The sequence below is a fragment of the Humulus lupulus genome, chromosome 6 (assembly GCF_963169125.1).
Source record: "Humulus lupulus chromosome 6, drHumLupu1.1, whole genome shotgun sequence".
Taxonomy (NCBI): domain Eukaryota; kingdom Viridiplantae; phylum Streptophyta; class Magnoliopsida; order Rosales; family Cannabaceae; genus Humulus; species Humulus lupulus.
The window spans coordinates 7966400-7987847 of NC_084798.1; the positions used below are offsets into that span (position 1 = coordinate 7966400).

General features: G+C 32.8%; 3 protein-coding genes across 3 annotated transcripts; 1 reads left to right on the plus strand and 2 right to left on the minus strand.

The window, feature by feature from the left end:
• The first annotated feature begins 893 nt into the window (after positions 1-893).
• On the plus strand, positions 894-1976 carry LOC133784625 (receptor-like protein EIX2). The gene has a single exon (XM_062223918.1). It carries the CDS (start codon positions 894-896, stop codon positions 1974-1976), a length of 1083 nt encoding a protein of 360 aa, XP_062079902.1.
• Positions 1977-4332: 2356 nt separating this feature from the next.
• Positions 4333-5298, minus strand: LOC133784626 (uncharacterized). The gene has a single exon (XM_062223919.1). The coding sequence runs from the start codon at positions 5296-5298 to the stop codon at positions 4333-4335; it is 966 nt and encodes a 321-aa protein (XP_062079903.1).
• Positions 5299-16146: 10848 nt separating this feature from the next.
• Positions 16147-18573, minus strand: LOC133783756 (UPF0481 protein At3g47200-like). The gene is made up of 2 exons (XM_062223390.1): positions 18471-18573; positions 16147-17559 (listed from the first exon to the last, which is right to left on the minus strand). Exon 2 carries the CDS (start codon positions 17296-17298, stop codon positions 16270-16272), a length of 1029 nt encoding a protein of 342 aa, XP_062079374.1. The 5' UTR covers positions 17299-17559; positions 18471-18573; the 3' UTR covers positions 16147-16269.
• Positions 18574-21448: the final 2875 nt, after the last annotated feature.

A 21448-nucleotide genomic window follows, 5' to 3' on the forward strand; every position in this document is an offset into this window, starting at 1 on the left:
ACTTAAATTCTTTTATGTGTTAATGCTCAGTATCTTTCTACGACAAAATAATAACTGAGAATATTGGAATGATATTTTAATATTATATATTATATCATCCTAATATTATATACAAAGCATTACTATTTGGAATTTTATGTTGTGCATATTGTGATTTGGTAGCTGGTTCGTAGCTAAAACCCTGCCGCTAAAAGGTTTTTTCTATTGAAAAATGTTGTCGCTAATTATTCTTATTTGCTACTAATTTCTTAATAGCAAAAAATATTAAATTTAGTAGCTCAAACACTACTTTATGAGACTACTAAAGCTTTTTTGCTACTATAATTTAGTAGCTAATTGCATTTAAATTGGTAGCAAAAGAATTTGTGTCATTAAAATTAATTTTACTTTCAATCCAACAAAATTATTTTACTACCACAATTTGGTAGCAAACAATTGCAAAATTAGTAGCAAATTAATTATTTTGTACTTAAAAATTTGATACTTTTGCTACTAAATTTGCTAGCAAAATTAATAATAAATAAAATTATTTTTTAAAATAAATAATTTTATTTTATATTTTATTACTTTTTTAATTTAATTATTTTATCAATTCTATTTTTTTATTATAATATTTACAAAAAAAAAACATTAATAAAATATCAAAATTAATTTTTATAAGATAGATAAACCAAATACAAACTAAATAAAATATTTAGTACAAAATCAATATAAAATATAATACAAAAACTAACCATATACAAAATATATGGTTAGTTCATCACAAAATATATGTTCTTGACCTTTCAAATAATATGTTGTCTGGAAGCCTTCCTAAATGTTGGGGGAATTTGAATAACTTGGTTGTTCTCAATTTAGGTCACAATAATTTATTCGGAGTTATTCCAAAGTCAATGGATTTATTACTACAAATTCGAGTTTTGCAATTGAGGCACAACAACTTCTCAGGAAATCTACCCTCATCCTTACAAACTTGTGAGCAGCTTCAAGTTTTTGATATTGGAGATAATGCATTGGAAGGAAAAATTCCATTGTGGATTGGCCAAAAACTGACAAATTTGATTTTTCTGTCTCTAAAATCTAATCAACTTAGTAATCGTATTCCATCTAATCTATGTAATCTCCATGCCATTGAAATGTTGGACCTTTCCATGAATAGAATATTTGGGACTATCCCTCCATGTCTAGACAAGTTTACCTCTATGGCGGAAAAACGAGATGACTATGGATTAGATACTGGAAGCTATATCTTTAGGGTGGATGTACCTCTTGGTGAGAATGCTATATTACCCTTTGAATTAGAATCACTAGTGATTATGTGGAAAGGAGTGTACCTTGAGAATGAAAAGATTTTTAGATCATTAAGACTCATTGATCTTTCAAGCAATCAATTGACTGGACAAATTCCAGAGGAATTAACACATCTTGTTGAATTAATTCAACTTAACCTATCATGGAACAATTTGCATGGAGCTATCCCAAAGGAGGTTGGGAAATTGAGTAATCTGCAATCACTTGATCTATCCAACAACAAGCTCTCCGGTGAAATTCCCTCTAGCTTAGCAACAATATCATTTTTGAGCTACTTGAAGTTGTCGAACAACCGATTGTCTGGAAAAATCCCCACAGGCACTCAACTACAAAGTTTTGAAGCTTCTAGCTATACAGGAAACCTTAGACTTTGTGGACTTCCTCTACCAAAGTCATGCTTTGGAGATGAAACTTTACAAGGCAACCCAGATTCAAATCGTGATGAAAGCATTGTTGCAGACGATGACAAATGGTTTGACATGAAACAGTTTCATATGGGAATTGGAGTTGGATTTGTAATTGGATTTGTTGGAGTTTGTGCCAACATTTTTCTTATAAAATCTTGGAGAATTGCCTATTTCCAGTTCTTAAATAGCATGGAGAATTGGCTTTATGTGACAATTTCTATCAAATTGGCCCAATTGAAGAGAATGTTTTCAAATTAATTAGCAGGTAATGTATTATATACTTCAGTTTTTCTATGTTTTTAAATGGGCTAAAATTACTCTAGGAGATTGCTATCAATTATTTTGCTTTTCTAATTTAATTTTTTTTTTAATTTATGAACTGTGTACTTGCAAAATAGCTTTGGATGATCTCATACGATGGAGTGGAGCTATGGCGGTTTGAAATTTCAAGAGCTTAAGTTCAAGTGCTAAAAGCAAATCAGTTTATTTGTAATTTGTAAATTGTATGGATGCTTTATAAGTTTACTGTTTTGTAATTTTTATTGTCATGTGATTTTTGTTTATCTTTTTGGAAGATGAACAATCCACTAAAAATAAAACTTGTGCTTTTTAAATTATAAGGTTTTATTTTTTCAGCTACAACTGTAATATCCGTTTTTCCTTGCATCTTTGTCATTTTTTTTCTTTTCCTTTGATGAATATTGGATGTGTATGATTTCCAATGGCAATAAAATTTATGATTTCTCATGTTTGAGTTTTTTTGTGGAATCACAACAAGAGAATAATGTCAAGTGAATATATAACGGCTCGGGTTAAATTGTTATTTATTTAATTAAAAATTATTATTATTATGGGCATAACAGTAATAATAATATGCTTGAAATTATTTTATCATCTTATGTGTAATTTTTAGTTTTCTATAATATTATTATTATTTAATTGAATTAAATAATAATAACTAATTAAATTTTTTAAAAGACCATAACACCCTCAAGTTTGGGATTGGTTCAAGGGACATTTTAGAGACTTTATTTTTCTAATTTAACATGATTAAATATTCATAAAATTAGTTAAATTTTATAAATTTAATTGTGGAACATTAGTTTATTATTTATTTTGAATTTTTTTAAAGAATTCCTTAAAAAGAGGATCTTACCACTTCAAAATGCTAACTTCTTTTCTAAATATTTTAAAACATATTTACCGGAAGCAAACAAAGGGTCGAAGAGAGAGAAGGTAGTTATCATTTTTTTTTTAAAAAAAAAAAGAGAAGAAATTTTTGAATTCTTGCATTTGGGAAAATTTGGGGTATTGAACATCCAAACATATATGTAATAATGACATAAGATATAAATATAAATATTTCTTTTTTTATTTAGTTTTTTTAATAAAAAAATTTAATTATTTATATATAACTTTTTGTTGGTTTTAAAATTTTTAAAATTAAATAATTCAATTTGATCAAATAAATTTTTAAATTAACAGTTTTAATTAAAATTTTTGTATATTTTATTATATTGAATATTTTTTCTAAAAGAAAAATAGAAAAAGTATTTAATTTTAAAACTATAATCACCATATATAAAATATAAATCAAAACATAAAAAATACTAAAATTTAAATTATTATAAACACTAAATTTTAACTAATAAACAACATCAAATAATTTACTTTAAAACTAGAAAGCACCATATCTTTATATGTAAAAAGTGTGTATCTAGCTAAGGGATTCATGGTTTAACGTTTTTAAATTTACAAAAAAATTAAAAAAAAATATTGCATTATTTGTTTTTTTTCAAACAATGGATAATATTTTGGCTTAATTTTTTTTTATATGTTTATGTCATTATTTTATAATATATGACATTGTTTAATTATTTAAATTTCAAATAACAATTTTTTATTTTTTTTTTGATGAATAAGATCATTGTATTGCTCAAACAAACAATTACAAGACAAGTCTATGAATACCCAACACAATTACAAGACCCAAGTCCAACCCAACAAAATTGCCGAAACAAGTAAAGCCCCTATATATAATCTGTACAAATCAATTCAGAAACAAACTGTTAATAAACTCTCTATCTTTCCTAGATGCTTTACATGGCAACACGCTAAGTACACGAAATTTACAATCATATTGAATTCTACTAACTGTGTGTTGAACTTGCCAGAGCTTGTGATTCCAAATTGCATCATTCCTCACTCTCCATATATGATACACTATTGCAGCAAGAAAAGAAAACATCATGCTCTTGTATATACTGGATTTAAGCTTGGCATGAGAAACCCAATGCAGAAGACAAGTGAGATTAGTTGACTGTGCATTCCAATTAAGCCAATTTTTGATAGCCTCTAAACACCTCTGACTGTATATACATTTGAAAAAGAGATGGTCAATGCTTTCATTCTCCTGTCCACACATTAAGCATTCTTGATCAAGATTGGGCTTGAATTTAACAATTCGGTCCTTTGTGTGTAGTCTTCCCCACATAACTAACCACATAATAAATCGATGCTTGGGAGTAATGAGTCTATCCCAAACAAACTGCCTCCATGACACTCTAGATTCTTGAGGAAACAACAAGTCTAACCCCCATTTGATAGTATATTCCTAGGACAAAAAAGAGTCCTGAGAAATTTTCATTCTGAAGCTATCCTTCACAGCCACTAAGCACTTCCAGTACCAGCTGCAGTCCATGGGACACTTGTAATCCCACCAATTTTGATTCATCAAATAGACACTATTTATCCACTTGACAAATAGGCTATCTTTCTTCTTGGCAATTGCCCAAACATATTTTCCCATGGCAGCCATGTTCCAATCATGTAGTTTCTGAAAGCCCAAGCCACATGCAGCCCTTGATACACAAATATTCTCCCAAGCAATTAACCCTGGAAAGTGAGTATCCGAGATACCTTTCCAAAGAAAGGCTCTACATATAGCTTCAACCTCTTTTAACAATTTCTTGGGCAAAATCATAATTTGAGCCCAATATGAATGAATTGAAATTAGGACTGAATTGATCAATGTGACTCTCCCCATATAAGAGAGGTTCCGAGTACTCCAAGATCTAATCCTGCTTATCATCCTTTCCAATATGCATTTACATTCAGCAGAAGGAATTTTTTTTGAGCAAATAGGGATGCTGAGATACCTGAATGGGAGGCGGCTGCGAGAAAATCCAGAGACCTCCAGGACCCGATCTACTACAGCTTCAGCCATACCGTGACAGTATATGGCAGATTTATCAGAGTTGGGAAGCAGAACCGAAGAAGAGGAGAATAGCTTCAGACCTCTTAGCATGAGAAGGATTGAAACATAGTCTCCATTACAGAAAATAAGAAGGTCGTCCGCAAAACATAGGTGATTTAACTTCAAATTGGAGCATTTATCATGGTATTTGAAACCAAATAAAGTACCCACTTTACTCAAAATTCTGGATAGATACTCCATTCCAAGAACAAACAACAAGGGGGATATGGGATCCCCTTGTCTAAGACCTCTTTTTGATGCAAAAAAACCATGCAACGATCCATTGAGAAGCAAGGAAAACATGGGAGTTTTAACACAAGTCATTATTAATTCTGAAAAGTGTTGAGGAAAGTCAAAAGCCTTGAGCATCTCTTCAAATGACAATTACAAAATATAATAAAACTAAATTAATATATTTTCTAAATAAAACTAAATTAATACATTTTCTAAATAAAACTAACCGAACGTGCAATGCACGTTGCTTTTACCTAGTACTATAATATGTTGTAGTGTTGATTAGAACACAACATATAATTTTTTAAGTAATTTTTTATTAAACTTGATTTTTAATTTCTTAATTATTTTTAATTTTAATTATACATATGGCACTAACGTGACATATGCCAAATCAACAATCTGTTAGTTACATAGTATGGAAACTAATAGAATTTTTACATTTCGTTAACGTGTCTAGTTCGGGTAATTTCTATTAGGCAAAAAAATTTGAGGGCACAATTTAATAGTGGTAATAATTTGGGAGTGAAAATCGTACTGTTTATTTATTTTGTTTATGGATGTTCAACGAATTGGAAGAAACTAACCAATCAACCCCAAATTGTGGTAGAACATATATGTTGAATGCAACTTTTAATTTTATCATTGATATATATATATATTAGATACAAAAATGTGAAATGCGCGTTTGCTTAGTTTTATTTCTAGAATTTATTAATTATTTTAATTAAATTTATATCATTGTCGGATAAATTTCAAATAAATAAACAATAATATATATAAAAGACATAAACATAGTAAATGAAAAATTAAACAAAAATATTATTTATGATTTCTTTAAATATATATAATATGATAACCTTTTTAAATGTAAATGATAATTTTTTTAATAAAAATTAAGATTATCTATTATATATTATTATTTTATAATATTTAAATTTATATTAATATATTTAGAAAAAAAACTAGGATTATATAATATTATCATAATAATATTTTATAGCATTTAAATTTAAATTTATATTAATATAATTATTAAATATATAATTTTGTATTATATATTATTTTAATAATGATGTTTTATAACATTTGAATTTAAATTTAAATGTATATTAATATAAAAATTATACATGTAGGCTTATATTAAATATTATTATAATAATGATATTTTATAAAATTTGAATTTATATTAATATAATTAATAAATATTTATTTTTAATTAGTTTTAAAAGTATATTCTATTAAATATTTAGAATATTCTATTAAAGTTATCAAAATAAACACATTTAGGCTAAACAACAAATAACAATAAATCAATTCACAAGTAGACGAGTGCAACAAGAGAATCATATGGAACTTATAACGTAGCATATATAATGAAAATACTTCACACTGAGACATTTAGTATTTCAACTAAATACGAGGGGTGTTCGTGGTGCGGTTGGTGCGGTTTTTCTCTAATTTTTTGAACCGCACCGCATATGCAGTTTGAACAATTTTCCAAACCGCAACCCGCACCGCATAAACCTCAAACCGCACTGCAAAAATGCGGTGTGATGCGGTGCGGTTTTGGCGGTTTATACCTATCACCAAATAATTTAACAATTAAATATTATAATTAAGAAAGATTCTTAATAAATCTCAAAACTATAGAGCGTTTAATAAAATTATAACAAACTAATAACAAATAAAAAATGTAATATAAAAGTAAATATTATTTTAATTAAGGAGGAATATCTTTAGATTGAAGTAGAATATGTGTTAGCATCCTATGAAACATTATATTTCTTTCTAGATATTGTGTATATTATATTATACTATATAAATTTTTATGCATTAACTTTAAAATGTAGTAAAATTGAAAAAAATAATATAAAAAAGTTAATATATATAATGATGCAATGCAGTGTGGTTTGAACCGCATTTATAAAATTTAAAACCGCAAACCGCATCGTGCAGTTTGATAAAAATACAAATCACAACTGCACCGCGAAGGGTTCTAAACAGCAAATTGTGGTACATTGTGGTGCTGTGTGGGCGGTTTATGCAGTGTGGGCGGTTTTATGAACACCCCTACTAAATACTAAAAATTTAGTATTACTATATATACTTCACACTTCGGTGACGTATTTGCGGCGACATGTCATATGATATAACTAATCATTCTATTAGATTAAAATTACAAATAGTTAAGTATAACAAGATTACATATATTAACTGACTTAATCAATAACATATTTCGTCTTCAATCGCTATATGTTGAATTATTATTACTCCATGAAAATATTACTAAGGAAATTTCTTGGGCCTTACTTAATCAAGTGTTTTGAATCACAAAACAGGTTTTAGTAAATAAAAATTAACTAGTGTTTCTGAATAATTGTAGAATAAGTGGAAAAAAAAGTATTATGAATACCAAAAAGCTTATAAAAAGAAGAAAATAACACAAAAATTGTATTATTGTAAAATAAGTGGATAAAAAAGTATTATGAATACCAAAACAATAATTATATTTTAAGCTTATAAAAATGAGAAGATAACACAAAAATTGTATTGTTGTAAAATAAGTGAAAAAATAGTATTATGAATACCAAAACAATAATTATATTTTACGCTTATAAAATGAGAAAATAACATAAAAATGTATTATTGTAGAGTATTCAATAATACACTCAATATAAGGGTAGAAAAGTCTGATGAAAACTATTAAGGATAATGATAATTTAAGCATATTAAAACATTAAAATCATACTAAGAAAGTCTTATAATAGAGTTTTCAATAATACTTTAGTATAAGTGGAAAAATGTATTACGAAAAGTGTCATGACTTATGATAACACAGCTTTCCTTAATGCTTCAAAAAGTATTATGATAACTGTTTTATAATACTTTTTTTGTATTATAATAAGTATTTTTTCTTGTAGTGTCAACCACCTTTTGCAACGACCAGGTGAATTTTTTTAGGTATTTCAACTCGTTGTTCATAGCGGAGCTTATATATATCTGGTTGGGCCTCAGAGCATGGTGGATGAGGTTGAAGCCGTTTTCAGGAGTATTGCCGATCAGAATACGTGGGACGAAATAAAAGATGATCTAATAAAGAAGAACTAATGACGCGGACAACTACGATTATTGATATTCATGCATATATATATAACTATCACAGTTTTAGTTAATTAGCATGAGCGTGGGAATAAATAATTTATCATAATCTTTACAATATTACGATATTGAGGAAAATAAAAGATATTTAAGTACGTCTTGTTGTATAATTAATTAAGGTTTTGTATACGTTTGTTTGTTGAATAATAATGAAGACAGAGCTTTTAGACTATTTTTTATTATCAATTAATCTAGATCTCTCTATCTTTGTACTTGATGAAATGCATTCAAAACCCAATTTCTCTTTCCAATTGTTCGTGTGTGTTAGAACTGTGTAGCTCATGTTAGTTACGTTCTGTTATAACCGAATTATACCGCTGATGTCATCAGTCGGTTTATGTAACAACCTCTCCTTTCTGTGTAATATATTCATATATATAGTGAACACTTCAGCTTCTTCATCACATTGATGAGAAGCATAATTCATTTACTCACGATTCTCTTCATTTACTGATTCATTTTCTCTCTCAATTTATCAAAGCTTCTCAGCTCTCACATGGTATCAGTCGACTCCGCAATGGCTACCGATGGCTCCAACAATACTGTCGCTCAAGCTGATGCTCCACCTGTTCCACCACCGCCAATGGTAGCTCCGGCGATCGATCCTGTTGGCCTACCCAACAATCATCTCCTTCCGCTTCATCTCCGTCTGGATCGGACGAATTATTCCTACTGGCGCGCTCTAGTTCTCGCAGCTGCCAGAGCTTACAATGTTGATGCCTATATTCTTGGCACTTCACCTCCTCCGCTAATGAATCTTGCAGGTAACATTCCTAATCCAGCATATCTTCAATGGAGTAGACTAGATCAGTTTCTGATGCACTGGTTAATGAATTCGGTCTCTGATGTTATGCTTGGACATGTTATTCACTGCCGCACCTCTGCCGAGATCTGGAACGTCTTCGCTAGTCTGTTCGTCACCAGATCTAAGGCTCGTGTGCTTCAGATTCGTGGATTGCTCCAATCGATGAAGAAAGGATCGTCCTCCGTGGATGAATATATCCTACAAATGAAGCAATATGCTGATATTCTCACTCAAGCAGGTGAACCAATCAGTGATGATAGCCTCTGTCTCTATATACTCGGCGGCCTTGGACCTGAGTTTGAGGCAACGGTGGTTAATCTCACCAACAGATCTGAGCATCTTAGCATTCAAGAACTTCAATTCAGTTTACACAGCCAGGAGATGCGTCTTCAACAGCAACTGGCTAATTCTTCTGTGGACACTATTCAAGCTAATCTGTCTCTTCGTGGATCTGGACGTTCGTTCAATCGTGGATCTCGGCCTCCTTCGCGTGGTGGCAGATCTAATTATAATGGACGGAATCCTGGCCGATCTCGCCTTATCTGTCAAGTTTGTGGTCGCCATGGTCATTCGGCCATCAAATGTTATCATCGCTATGACTCCAATTACAGTTCTGATCCACCTTCACCTTCCACAACCACTGCCAATAACACTGAGAGTCCCCAGGCCTTTATTACTGAATCGAATGCTAATGACTCCAACACAAATGCTTGGTATCTGGATACTGGTGCTACGAACCACATGGCCACTGATCCTGCATTGCTTTCTCAAAAGGTTGACTACAAAGGGAAAGCAAAGGTTCTTGTAGGTAATGGCTCTTCTATACCTATACTACATACTGGATGCAATTCATTACATACTTTTGATCGCAACAAATCATTAATCCTAAAGGATATTTTGCATGTTCCAAGTCTAACGAAAAATCTGTTGAGTATATCTCAGTTTACTGTTGACAATAATGTGGTTTTGGAGTTTGATTCCTCCTGTTGCCTCATTAAGGACAAGATTTCGAGGCAGGTCCTTCTTAGGGGCACTCTTCGTGAAGGTCTTTATCAACTCCAGCTATCTGATCATGTCTCTTCCTCGAATAAAAGCTCTGGTGACTTGATAAATAAGGTGGCGTATAACTGTACCACAGATAGCAATCCTGTACCTTCCGGGAGCAATGTTGCTGCTGTTTGGCACCAAAGACTTGGACACCCCTCTTTACCTGTTTTAACCAAGGCACTGTCTCTTATTTCACCTTCAAGCAAATGTAATACAATCAGTTTTTGTGATGCTTGCCAAATAGGCAAGATGCATCAATTTTCTTTCAAACCGACTAGCAATAAAACTACTTCTCCTTTTGAGCTTGTTCACAGTGATGTTTGGGGTCCATCGTTTTATCCTTCCATGCATGGCTATAAATACTATCTCAGCTTTGTGGATGATTACTCTAACTATGTTTGGCTTTTTCCAATGCAAGCTAAATCTGAAGTGTGCAATCTGTTCAAATATTTTAATGCTTACGTTGAACGAAAATTTGAGGTGAAAATTAAGAGTATTCAGACAGATTTAGGTGCTGAGTTCAAACCATTATACATGTTGTTTCAACAACTTGGTATTGAACGTAGAAACTCTTGTCCCCATACTCATCAACAGATGGGTCGAGTGGAACGCAAGCATCGACACGTGGTTGATACTGGCCTCACTATGTTAGCTCAAGCTCATATTCCCTTATCATTTTGGTGGGAAGCGTTTACATCAGCTTCCTATCTGATCAATCGCCTGCCCACACCTCAGCTTGAGTTCTTGTCTCCATTTGAGGTTCTTCATCACATTCCACCTGACTACTCAATGCTCAAGGTATTTGGCTCTTCATGCTTTCCTTTATTACGTCCGTATAATGATCATAAGGTTGCATTTAGATCTGCCAAATGTGTCTTTATTGGATATTGTTTAAATCAGAAGGGGTATCGATGTCTTCATCCCAGTGGGAAAGTTTATACATCACGGAGTGTTCGGTTCAATGAACTTGAATTCCCATATCCTTCCTTATTTTCCACAAACCCAGCTCCTACCCCACCTGTAAACCATTATATCCATGTTGATGCTTATAAACTCCCTGTACCCGACCCTCCTATACCACCTTTACCAGATGTACCTCCTTTATCTCCAATTTCTAACTCATCCTCGACTTCTCCCAGCTTATCCCCAACTTCCTTGACCCTATCATCCTCTTCTTCTTCTTCTTCTTCTTCCATACCCTCTCTTATATTACCTCCAAACCAAATACCTATTGACCACCTCGAAATACATCTTCCCATTCCACCTGATAATACCAACACTCACTCCATGATTACGAGGTCCAAACATGGCATTCATAAACCTCGTGTTTTTCATGCGGAGCTTTCCCCCGATGATACTCCTGCTACAGCTAAACATGCTTTAGCTCTTCCTCACTGGCATGCTGCCATGCAAAGTGAGTTTGATGCCTTACAATGTAATCAAACATGGACGTTGGTACCTCCGCCTCCTGACACTCCGATTGTTTCTAACAAGTGGATATTTCGCATAAAGCAGAATGCGGATGATTCTCTCAATCGTTAGAAAGCCAGACTTGTTGCTCGTGGGTTTGAACAAACCGAGGGCCGTGATTATTTCAAGACGTACAGTCCCGTAGTTAAGCCATGCACGATTCGTACCATCTTTTCTCTTGCTACTATGTTTCGCTGGGATGTTCAGCATGTTGACGTCAATAACGCCTTCCTCAATGGTGATTTGCATGAGACAGTCTATATGGTTTAGCCCAAAGGGTTCGTCAACTCTCAGTTTCCTGATCACGTTTGCAAACTTCGTAAAGCACTCTACGGTCTGAAACAGGCGCCACGTGCTTGGTTCGAAAAACTTAAGGACAGCCTGCTTCATTGGGGTTTTGCTCACTCGAAATCTGACTCCAGCCTATTTATCTCTCACAAGAATGGTCGTCTATTATTGCTTCTTATTTACGTGGATGACATTCTCATCACTGGACATAATCCTGATGATATTCAGAGTCTTATTCGCATGTTGCATCAGAAGTTTGCTCTCAAAGTGCTCGAACCTGTTACTTTCTTTCTTGGCTTCGAAGTTCACAAGGATAGCACTGGCCTCTACATTAATCAACGCAAGTATATCGTTGATCTTCTTACGCGCACCAACATGCTTGAAGCCAAAGCTCAACCAACCCCGATGTGTCCTAGCACCAAACTTAGTTCTCAGTCTAGTGAACCATTGGAGAATTCGTTTCTCTATCGCAACACTATTGGAGCATTACAGTATCTTACGTTGACCAGGCCTGATATTGCCTTTTCTGTCAACAAATTAAGCCAATACCTCAAATCTCCTACCACTGCTCATTGGGCTGATGCAAGCGCATATTACGTTACCTAGTTGGTACATCGTCGCTTGGTCTCCAATTTACGCCTTCTTCAGTCTTGGATCCTCAGGCTTTTACGGATGCAGACTGGGCAGGGTGCTTAGACGATCGGAAATCCACTTCTGGTTTTTGCATTTATCTTGGTGGCAACCTCATCAGCTGGTCCTCCAAGAAACAACCAGTGATTGCTCGTTCCAGCACCGAAGCTGAGTATCGATCTCTTGCGCTTGCCACGGCTGAGATCATTTGGTTGCAGTCTCTTCTCTCTGAACTGCATTTGTCTATCTCCTCCACTCCGATCATCTGGTGTGATAATGTTAGTGCTCGATCTCTTGCTTCTAATCCTGTTTTGCATGCACGGACTAAGCATATCGAGATAGACTTGCATTTCGTGCGCGATCGTGTGCTTGCTAAGCTTCTTGAAGTACGCTATATTGATTCTCCATATCAAATAGCCGATTTTTTTACTAAGCCTTTACACATTACTCAGTTCTTGTTCTTATTAGACAAGTTAGCTCTTTCTCAACCGAGTGTAACTTGAGGGGGGGTGTTAGAACTGTGTAGCTCATGTTAGTTACGTTCTGTTATAACCGAATTATACCGCTGATGTCATCAGTCGGTTTATGTAACAACCTCTCCTTTCTGTGTAATATATTCATATATATAGTGAACACTTCAGCTTCTTCATCACATTGATGAGAAGCATAATTCATTTACTCACGATTCTCTTCATTTACTGATTCATTTTCTCTCTCAGTTTATCAAAGCTTCTCAGCTCTCACAGTGTGTATGTCACCCCAGTTAGATTGCCAATTTTCAATCTACATATAGTGATTAATTAATGCTAAAGGGAAAATGGCCATGTGATGTACTTTTATTGGTGCAATTCAATATTAGCTAAGCCTCAAATATTTCAATTTAATAAATAATATTAGATACCACTAATTAGTCTTAAGTACCCTTCATATGATATTGAGTACCTTATATAACATGATGAGTGTTGTTATCACAAATCTCTTATCCATATATAAACAGCTACACCAACATATAAATATACACATAATTTGATTTTAATAAGATAAATAGAGAGGTCATAGACTTATTTAATTTCCACGCTAGCAGGGCCGGCTACAAGAAAAAAATCAGGAGAGACGAAGACTATAGTAACATCAACATTTATGATACTATTATGAGAAGTTATTTAAAAATTAAAATGACATCTTTCTTCATTATCCAGTCAAGTTGACACGTACCTATCCCATGCAAAACACATATTCACTAGGAGACAAAACCCCATTAAATCTATAAGAATTAATAACTCCTCTAAATTTCTGATCATGGTGTTCTAAGCATGTATAATATAATAAACCGTTTTTTGTGAAATTAATGAAAGTAATAATTTTATATAATTAATTGATTATACTTGGTTGTTGTGTACTTTTTATACAAAGGGTAATATACTTGCACACACAAATTATATACAAATACTAAATGATAAATTACTTCAACTAATCATATTTATTTATTTATGAAGAGTCTCACTAAGTAATAATTTGTCACGTAGTATATCTGTGTAATTAATTTGTTTGGACACATATTATTATTGTTAAATAAATATCATAAAATGTCATGTTTATCAAACAATTTAGCAACTTTATTGTCTTATATATATATAAATAAAAGTTGATTAATTTTTTATAATATTTTTACCGAAAGTATACAATGAATGACCAAAAATGTTTGTTTATCAATTTCTCATAAGACAATAATCCTATGCAAAGTACGTTTGTTAGAAAACATCGGATAATAAAAAAAAAATAGAGGGACATCCCGTGGGTGGAGGATGAGGACTTCGCAGCAGTGGATGGAGAAAAAGAAAAGAGAATAGGGGAGGAAGAATGGGCCTCGAGTTAAAGATATATTTTGTGAGGCTTTTTCCAACGTATTTTGCTATACCAGCAAAAGCTAAAAATACATCGGTAAAAATCTCTACTTATAAAATAAATGGAAATACAGCGTTTTGTGTACAACACAATTTAGGCGGCCCAATAAATTACATCGGAAAAAGAAAAAAATAACTACTGAAAATAATGTCAACAGCATAAATGTGAATAGTGAATGATATAAAGATGAACCTACATTCTTGCTAACCAAACTAAACAGATTTTCTACCTCGATGATCTACTTAGATGTCGAGCTTGGAAAATTGTCGAAGAATTAAGCTTTTGTGATTAAAGAGAGTTTTTTCTATCTATGCACATGATGAAAGACATTTAATTATTATAGTTACTACAATTTATCAACATCATATAAATATATATATATATATATATTATATAAATCGTTGTATGAATAAAATGGCTATGAGATGGAAATTCTTAGTTTAATGGAAACCACGTATTTCTGTTAGCCAAAATCATACAGACATGTCTGATAATCCATGTCAATTGAATCTTGTAATCTCTCTGTTCTCTCCTTATTCATCAATGCTAATAAATGAAAGCCTTTTCTGCAAACAAACTGACAGAGCCTTTTCTCTGTTCTCAAATTTAATTCAAGAATATGCACAAATTCATCTCAACAATTAAGCTTCACATATAAATCATATTTTTTTCTTCTTTAACTAACGTTTCCTACGCTATGCTCAGAAGCCTTGCCTCTGCTGTGGCATTTTCTCTGTTCGTTGAAACATTTCAGCAACTCGTTTTCTCTGCAGTTTCATAATATATAAATATATATTTATTACTTGGAATTACATGTTTTATTGAACCATAGAGTAGAGTAGTGAGTAGTGTTCATTAGATTCTGAGTTAGGTTTTCTTATTCATTAAATTTTGTTATTGTAGTTGTGGTGTAAAGTGAAATTTAGAGAAATATGGGTCATGATAATTTTGTTTTTCTTTATAAATATGTGTATATATATATATATATCATTGTAACTAGGATTGTTTATGTAACTTGGAATAAATAGGATAAATGCTTTGATCAGGCTTAGAAGATGCTCACAAGATGAAAACTATACTGAAGTGGCTCACAACTATTTTATTATAAAGTGTATTTTATAATATTTTTTATTAAAAAAAATTATGAGTTGGACCATTAAAATTGCAACGTGTGTTGGCTTACTTAACGAATATGATAGAATGTGTATCAATAGAATTGCACAATTTGGTCTTTTAGATATATATATTTTTGTCGCCAATTTTTAAATTTGGGTATTTATGTTGCAATTATTCTAATGTACACTAAAATCTTTATATAAAAATAGTTTGGGATCAAACTAATTGTATTATAATTGAGAGGTTATAACTAAATAGAGTTATTGGTACAAAAATAATTTCAAACACCTAAAATTATCAACTTTAACAACAACTCCTTAATAACTATTACATATATAAAACTAATTCAATTAGTTCAAATGTGTAATAAATCTTTGATTTTTTCCTTTGAGTACAAATAAATGGCATTATATATATATATATTTATTTGAATGTATACATAATTATTAGTATATAGAGATGTATTTTCTTAATTAGAATTTTCCAAACAATGCTTTTTCTTCCAATCAAACAGATAAATAATTAATGATATATAATAAGCAAGAAATGACAAAAAAGTTTTTGTTGATTGAACTTTTTAGACAAGCATTGAATGACAAGTAACTAAGCAATATAACTAATTTAGTAGTAACGACTAGTTAAAGAGAAAATGATAAGCAGTTGCTTTTATTGGCCGAACGAAGGCTCCTCTCTTGAAACGACCATATTGACTCAATAGTTGAAACTATTGTAAAAATGAGTACAAATACACCAACAACAGTGGAGCTGCCAGTCCAAAGATCCTTAAAGTAAACCCTAATGAGAGTTGCCTTAGCACGGTTATACCAACGCTCGTAAAATTCGTTAAGTTCATCGCACTGCTCAGCATAGATGAAATTTTCTAAGTACATATTTTTGCCAATTTTGTTGATCATCTCTGCTACCTCCATGTTACTCCCAAGACTATGTTTAATGACCTTTTTCTCAACCAAAAAATCAACGTCCTGCTCAGTGTCTACGAGTGCACTCATTAGATACATGTAGCTGCATATATGGGTGGCACAGTTCGGACCAGGCTGGTACTGCTCCATTGCCATTACGTTTCGAAGAATGTATTCTGTGTCATCGCGTATGGTGAACAAAGGAAGCTGAAGCTCGAGAGAGCCAAGGCATGGTATGAACTTACAGCGCCGTCCCATTCGCAAAACCTCGACATTCAACAGTGGTGTCGAGTCTTTCTGTGGTGGCGGCGGGGCAAAGTTCACACCAGCTTTGTCTAGCTTCGTCGCGGTGTAAAGATGCTTGAGTTTGCCAGGACTGAAATCTTCTTTTGGGAGCCAAGACCTTCTGTGCAAGTCAGTGAAGTGTTTGATGCCATTTTCGTCTAGTAATAAGTTGCTTGAAGGGATTTGAAGACCAAAGAAATTCATGGAAAGCTCAAGAAATGTTGTGGGAGTGGATTTGGAGAAAGCATAAAGCTTGTTAAGAGTAGAGAATGGAATCTGATTCTCGAGCATTATTAAGTCCATCTTTATTCTATTGAAAAGCAACGGAGTTCTCATTATGAAATCTTCTTTTTGATCATAGCACGAAAAGAACTCAAAAATGAAACAAGCATCTACGAGAATAATATTTACAAACTCATTGAGATCAAGTTCTATGGGACCAGCATAGTTAGACTTTACCATGTCTTCAAAATTTTCAAGAATGAAGTTTTAGAGTTCCTCTTTGCTCTTCTTAGTGCGTTCGAGAAACTTTTTGAGATAATGTTTCTCCTTGTGAGATTGCATTCCCTTCAAGCTTTTATGACCATGGTGAAAAGGAACAATGGAAACTAGATGAGGAGTGTAAGCCTTTTCATCTAAGTATCTTAGTATATTTGGGACTCTAAAGATTATGGGACCACTGGACCAGTTGTCCAATTCTTGAATTTCGATGGTAACTGATTCCTGGCAAAAAAAAATAATCGAGAAGATAATAATTATTAACTATTGTTATTCATTATATATTAGAATAAACTAAAATTAGTTTTCTATTGCTATTCATTCAGAAATATACCTATGGAGTAATAATTATCTTAATATAAAAAATAAGCATACTATCTTATATATATACAAAAAAAATTTAGATAAAATAAAATAGTTATTTGAGTTTGGAGCCAATGATTTATTCTTTAAAGTTGCTATTAAATCTTTAAATTTGTGAGTGAGTAACTCGACAACACACGAACACGTTGTTGAAGCCAAAGTATTTATGAATTCTCAAACATATTTAGAGATTATCTTTAGGATTATCTTCTTCTTCTTGTCTAGTTTTTTTTTTTAAATTATCATATCTTTTTCAATGTTTATATATTGAATTTGACATTTATTTATAACTTTATTATTTACACTGCTAAAAATAATATTAAAAACTTTGATATTATATAAATACATACATTACAGCTACATCTTTTTGTTATGTTTTTTATATTAATTATAAACATATTTAAATTTAAACGTGTATATTTATAATATTTTATAGATATATTTCTTTTAATTTATAACTTTTTTATAGTAATAAAAATAATTGGTATATTACTAGAGAAATTTTAATGTGTAGATGAACACAAACTTGTTCTCTAACTTACAAAAACTTCATTTACATACTTCAGCTTAATTATATTCAATACTATACCTTGTCAAATATTCACATATGTATTGTTAAAAAGGCTGTAATATATATATATATATATCTAAAAATATAAAAATAAAAAACCACGTTGGAGAGCAATTTTTTCTCCCAATAAATATATATCACTGAAAAGTAAAATAATCAAAATATTTTTGTAATATGAGAAAACCCTTAATTGAAACTGTACCTCTGTATTATTTGTCAATATTTTATTGGGCTGGGGCTTGGAACAAGAAGAACTGGAAGCTTTTCTCTCTTCCATGGCGTCCAAATGAAGACACAAATTCTGCCCCAAAACACTATATTTATTAATAAAGGGAAAAATTAAGCTATATATACTGAATAATAAATTATCTCTCTCAGGCCTTTGGCATTATATAAATATTTATTCACCCATATATCTATCCACCACACAAAAAAAATATAATTTTAAATAATTAAAATATAAAATTAACTTTTCGAGAAACATGGCAGCACTTTTTCACAACATATATATGATATGCACTAATAAAGAGGGAAAAAAATTATTTATTCAACAGAATTTTTTTCAAGTGGTTTTTTTCTTCATGAGAATAAAGACAGAATAATAATAATCAAGTATTAATTTCAAGGACAAAATTATCTAAGGTCACTATTAGTTGCTGTATATATTCAACTACAAAAATAACATGTTTTGTATGTGATGCTATATTGGTGACATAATATAGTGAGGTAAGATAAGAATTTTGACTATTATATTTACTTTAAGGAAAACGAATAATGCAAGCTAGCAATATTCTCTTGATTAAAGGTATATTCTCCATATAAGAAGATAAAGCAAAAGAGGAGGTTCCACAGTCCACTATGCAAAAAAGTCTTATTACCATTTAAAGCATATTTTCCAATATTATATGAGCCATTATATATATATATATATATATGCTACAAAAGCTATTGGTTTCGATGCCCCTTCAAAAAAAGAACAATGTTAGTGGGAATAAAGTTCTTTATAACTTTCCAAATTAAGTATCTAATTTTGGGTGTGCCACGAGAATTACTATAGAGTTAAGACTTGAGAAAAGGAAAGAATATGAGAGAAAACTTGCTTTTTGCTTACTGCTGTATATTACTCTATTTGCTCAACGGATACATATTACAGAGTATACATTTGGTATATATAATGTACAGAGGATCATTCTAGAATACAAAAAGGCACAATTACAAGGTACAGAGTATCCCACATTCTAAGGGAAATAATAACAGAAAGTGTACTGGGCAAGGACAATGATTAGCTGTCACAGAGTTCATCATGGGGGTGATCATTCAATTCTGTTATTCCATTATTTTCAACATGCCCCCTCAAGCTGTGCTGTGAAGAGTGTATGACAGCAAGCTTGCTTTTGAGATAATGGAATTGAAAGATGCTGAGAGACTTGGTGAGTATGTCGGCAATTTGTTCCTCTGTTGGTACATATCTAACTTCCACTTCTTTGTTTAGAACTTTATCCCTGATGAAGTGAACATCAAGTTCTATGTGCTTGGTTCTTGAATGAAAGACTGGGTTTGATGCGAGTTGCCGAGCTCCAGAGTTGTCACACCAAATTATGGCTGGTTCCTTGCTCTTCAGTCCTATTTCAGCTAGGAGTGATCTCAGCCAAACTACTTCAGTACAGGCTTGGGCAAGTGCTCTGTATTCAGCTTCAGTGCTGGAGCGAGCCACTGACTTTTGCTTGCGTGAGCTCCAGCTAACCAGGTTGTTGCCGAGGTAAATGCAATACCCTGTTGTAGATTTTCTGTCATCCAACGAGCTGGCCCAGTCAGAGTCACAAAAGCCTTGGACAGTCATGTTGGAGGACTTTGCAAAGAATATGCCTTCACCAATTGAGCCACTGAGATACCGAAGAATTTTCTTGCATGCATACCAATGATTTTGTGTTGGAGCTTGTAAGAATTGGCTGAGTTTGTTCACTGAAAAAGCTATGTCCGGTCTGCTGAGTGTGAGATATTGGAGTGCCCCGATGACACTTCGATAGAGAGTTGGATGTTCAAATAAATCACTGTCTTGAAGGCTCAGCTTGTTATTCTGGTTCATAGGCGTGGGACAGGTCTTGGCATTGATCATATTGGTTTTTGCAAGGAGATCCATTGTATATTTGGTTTGAAATAAGTGAATACCATGTTGCCCCCTACTTATCTCAAAACCCAGGAAGTATGTAACGGAGCCCAAGGACTTGAGTGCGAAGGAGTCTTGAAGTTTGGCAATGATGGCATGCACATGAGCAGCATTGTTTCCGGTTAATAGTATATCATCGACATAGACGAGGACAAAGAGAAGAGCATCATCTTTGCTGAAGAAAAAAAGAGATGAATCAGCCACTGAGTTCAGAAATCCAAGAGACAGCAGAGTAGTTTTCAGTTTCTCGAACCATGCTCGGGGAGACTGTTTAAGGCCATATAAAGCCTTGTGAAGTTTGCATACAGCAGTGGGATGTCGATTGTCAACAAAACCAGCAGGTTGTTCCATGAACACTTCTTCATCAAGCATACCGTTAAGAAAGGCATTATTGATATCCACTTGTTGGATATCCCAATTGTTCATGACAGCCAAAGAGAGAATGATGCGGATAGTGGAAGGCTTGACAACGGGGCTGAATGTTTCGAAAAAGTCGATGCCAGGCTGCTGTTGGAAACCTTTCGCAACTAGGCGAGCTTTAAACCGATTCACAGTGCCATCCGAGTTATACTTCACACGGAGAACCCACTTATTGTCGACAATGTGCATATCAGAATGCCGAGATACAAGTGTCCAGGTATGGTTTTGAAGTAGAGCATTATACTCGTCAACCATCGCAGCTTTCCAATGAGGAGTTGCAAGAGCTTGTTCTATGGTATCGGGAATGAGAACTTCATGGGATGTTGGTGTGGGTGAAATTTGGGAGGTGGTGAGAAGAAGTTTTGGTTTGAATATACCGGCCTTTGATCGAGTGATCATTTGATGAGTTGGTGCGGTCGATTTGGGCAGAGGAGGCTCGGGTTGAGGAGTGTTAGGGGAAGGTGATGAATCTGAGCTGGAGAAGGGAAGGTGAACTTCAAGTGGTAAGGTTGAATATGAGTTGACAGAGTTTGGAGATTTACCTGGACTGTTGCACATTGTTGGATTGACCATGGAGGCAGGAGATAGCTGGG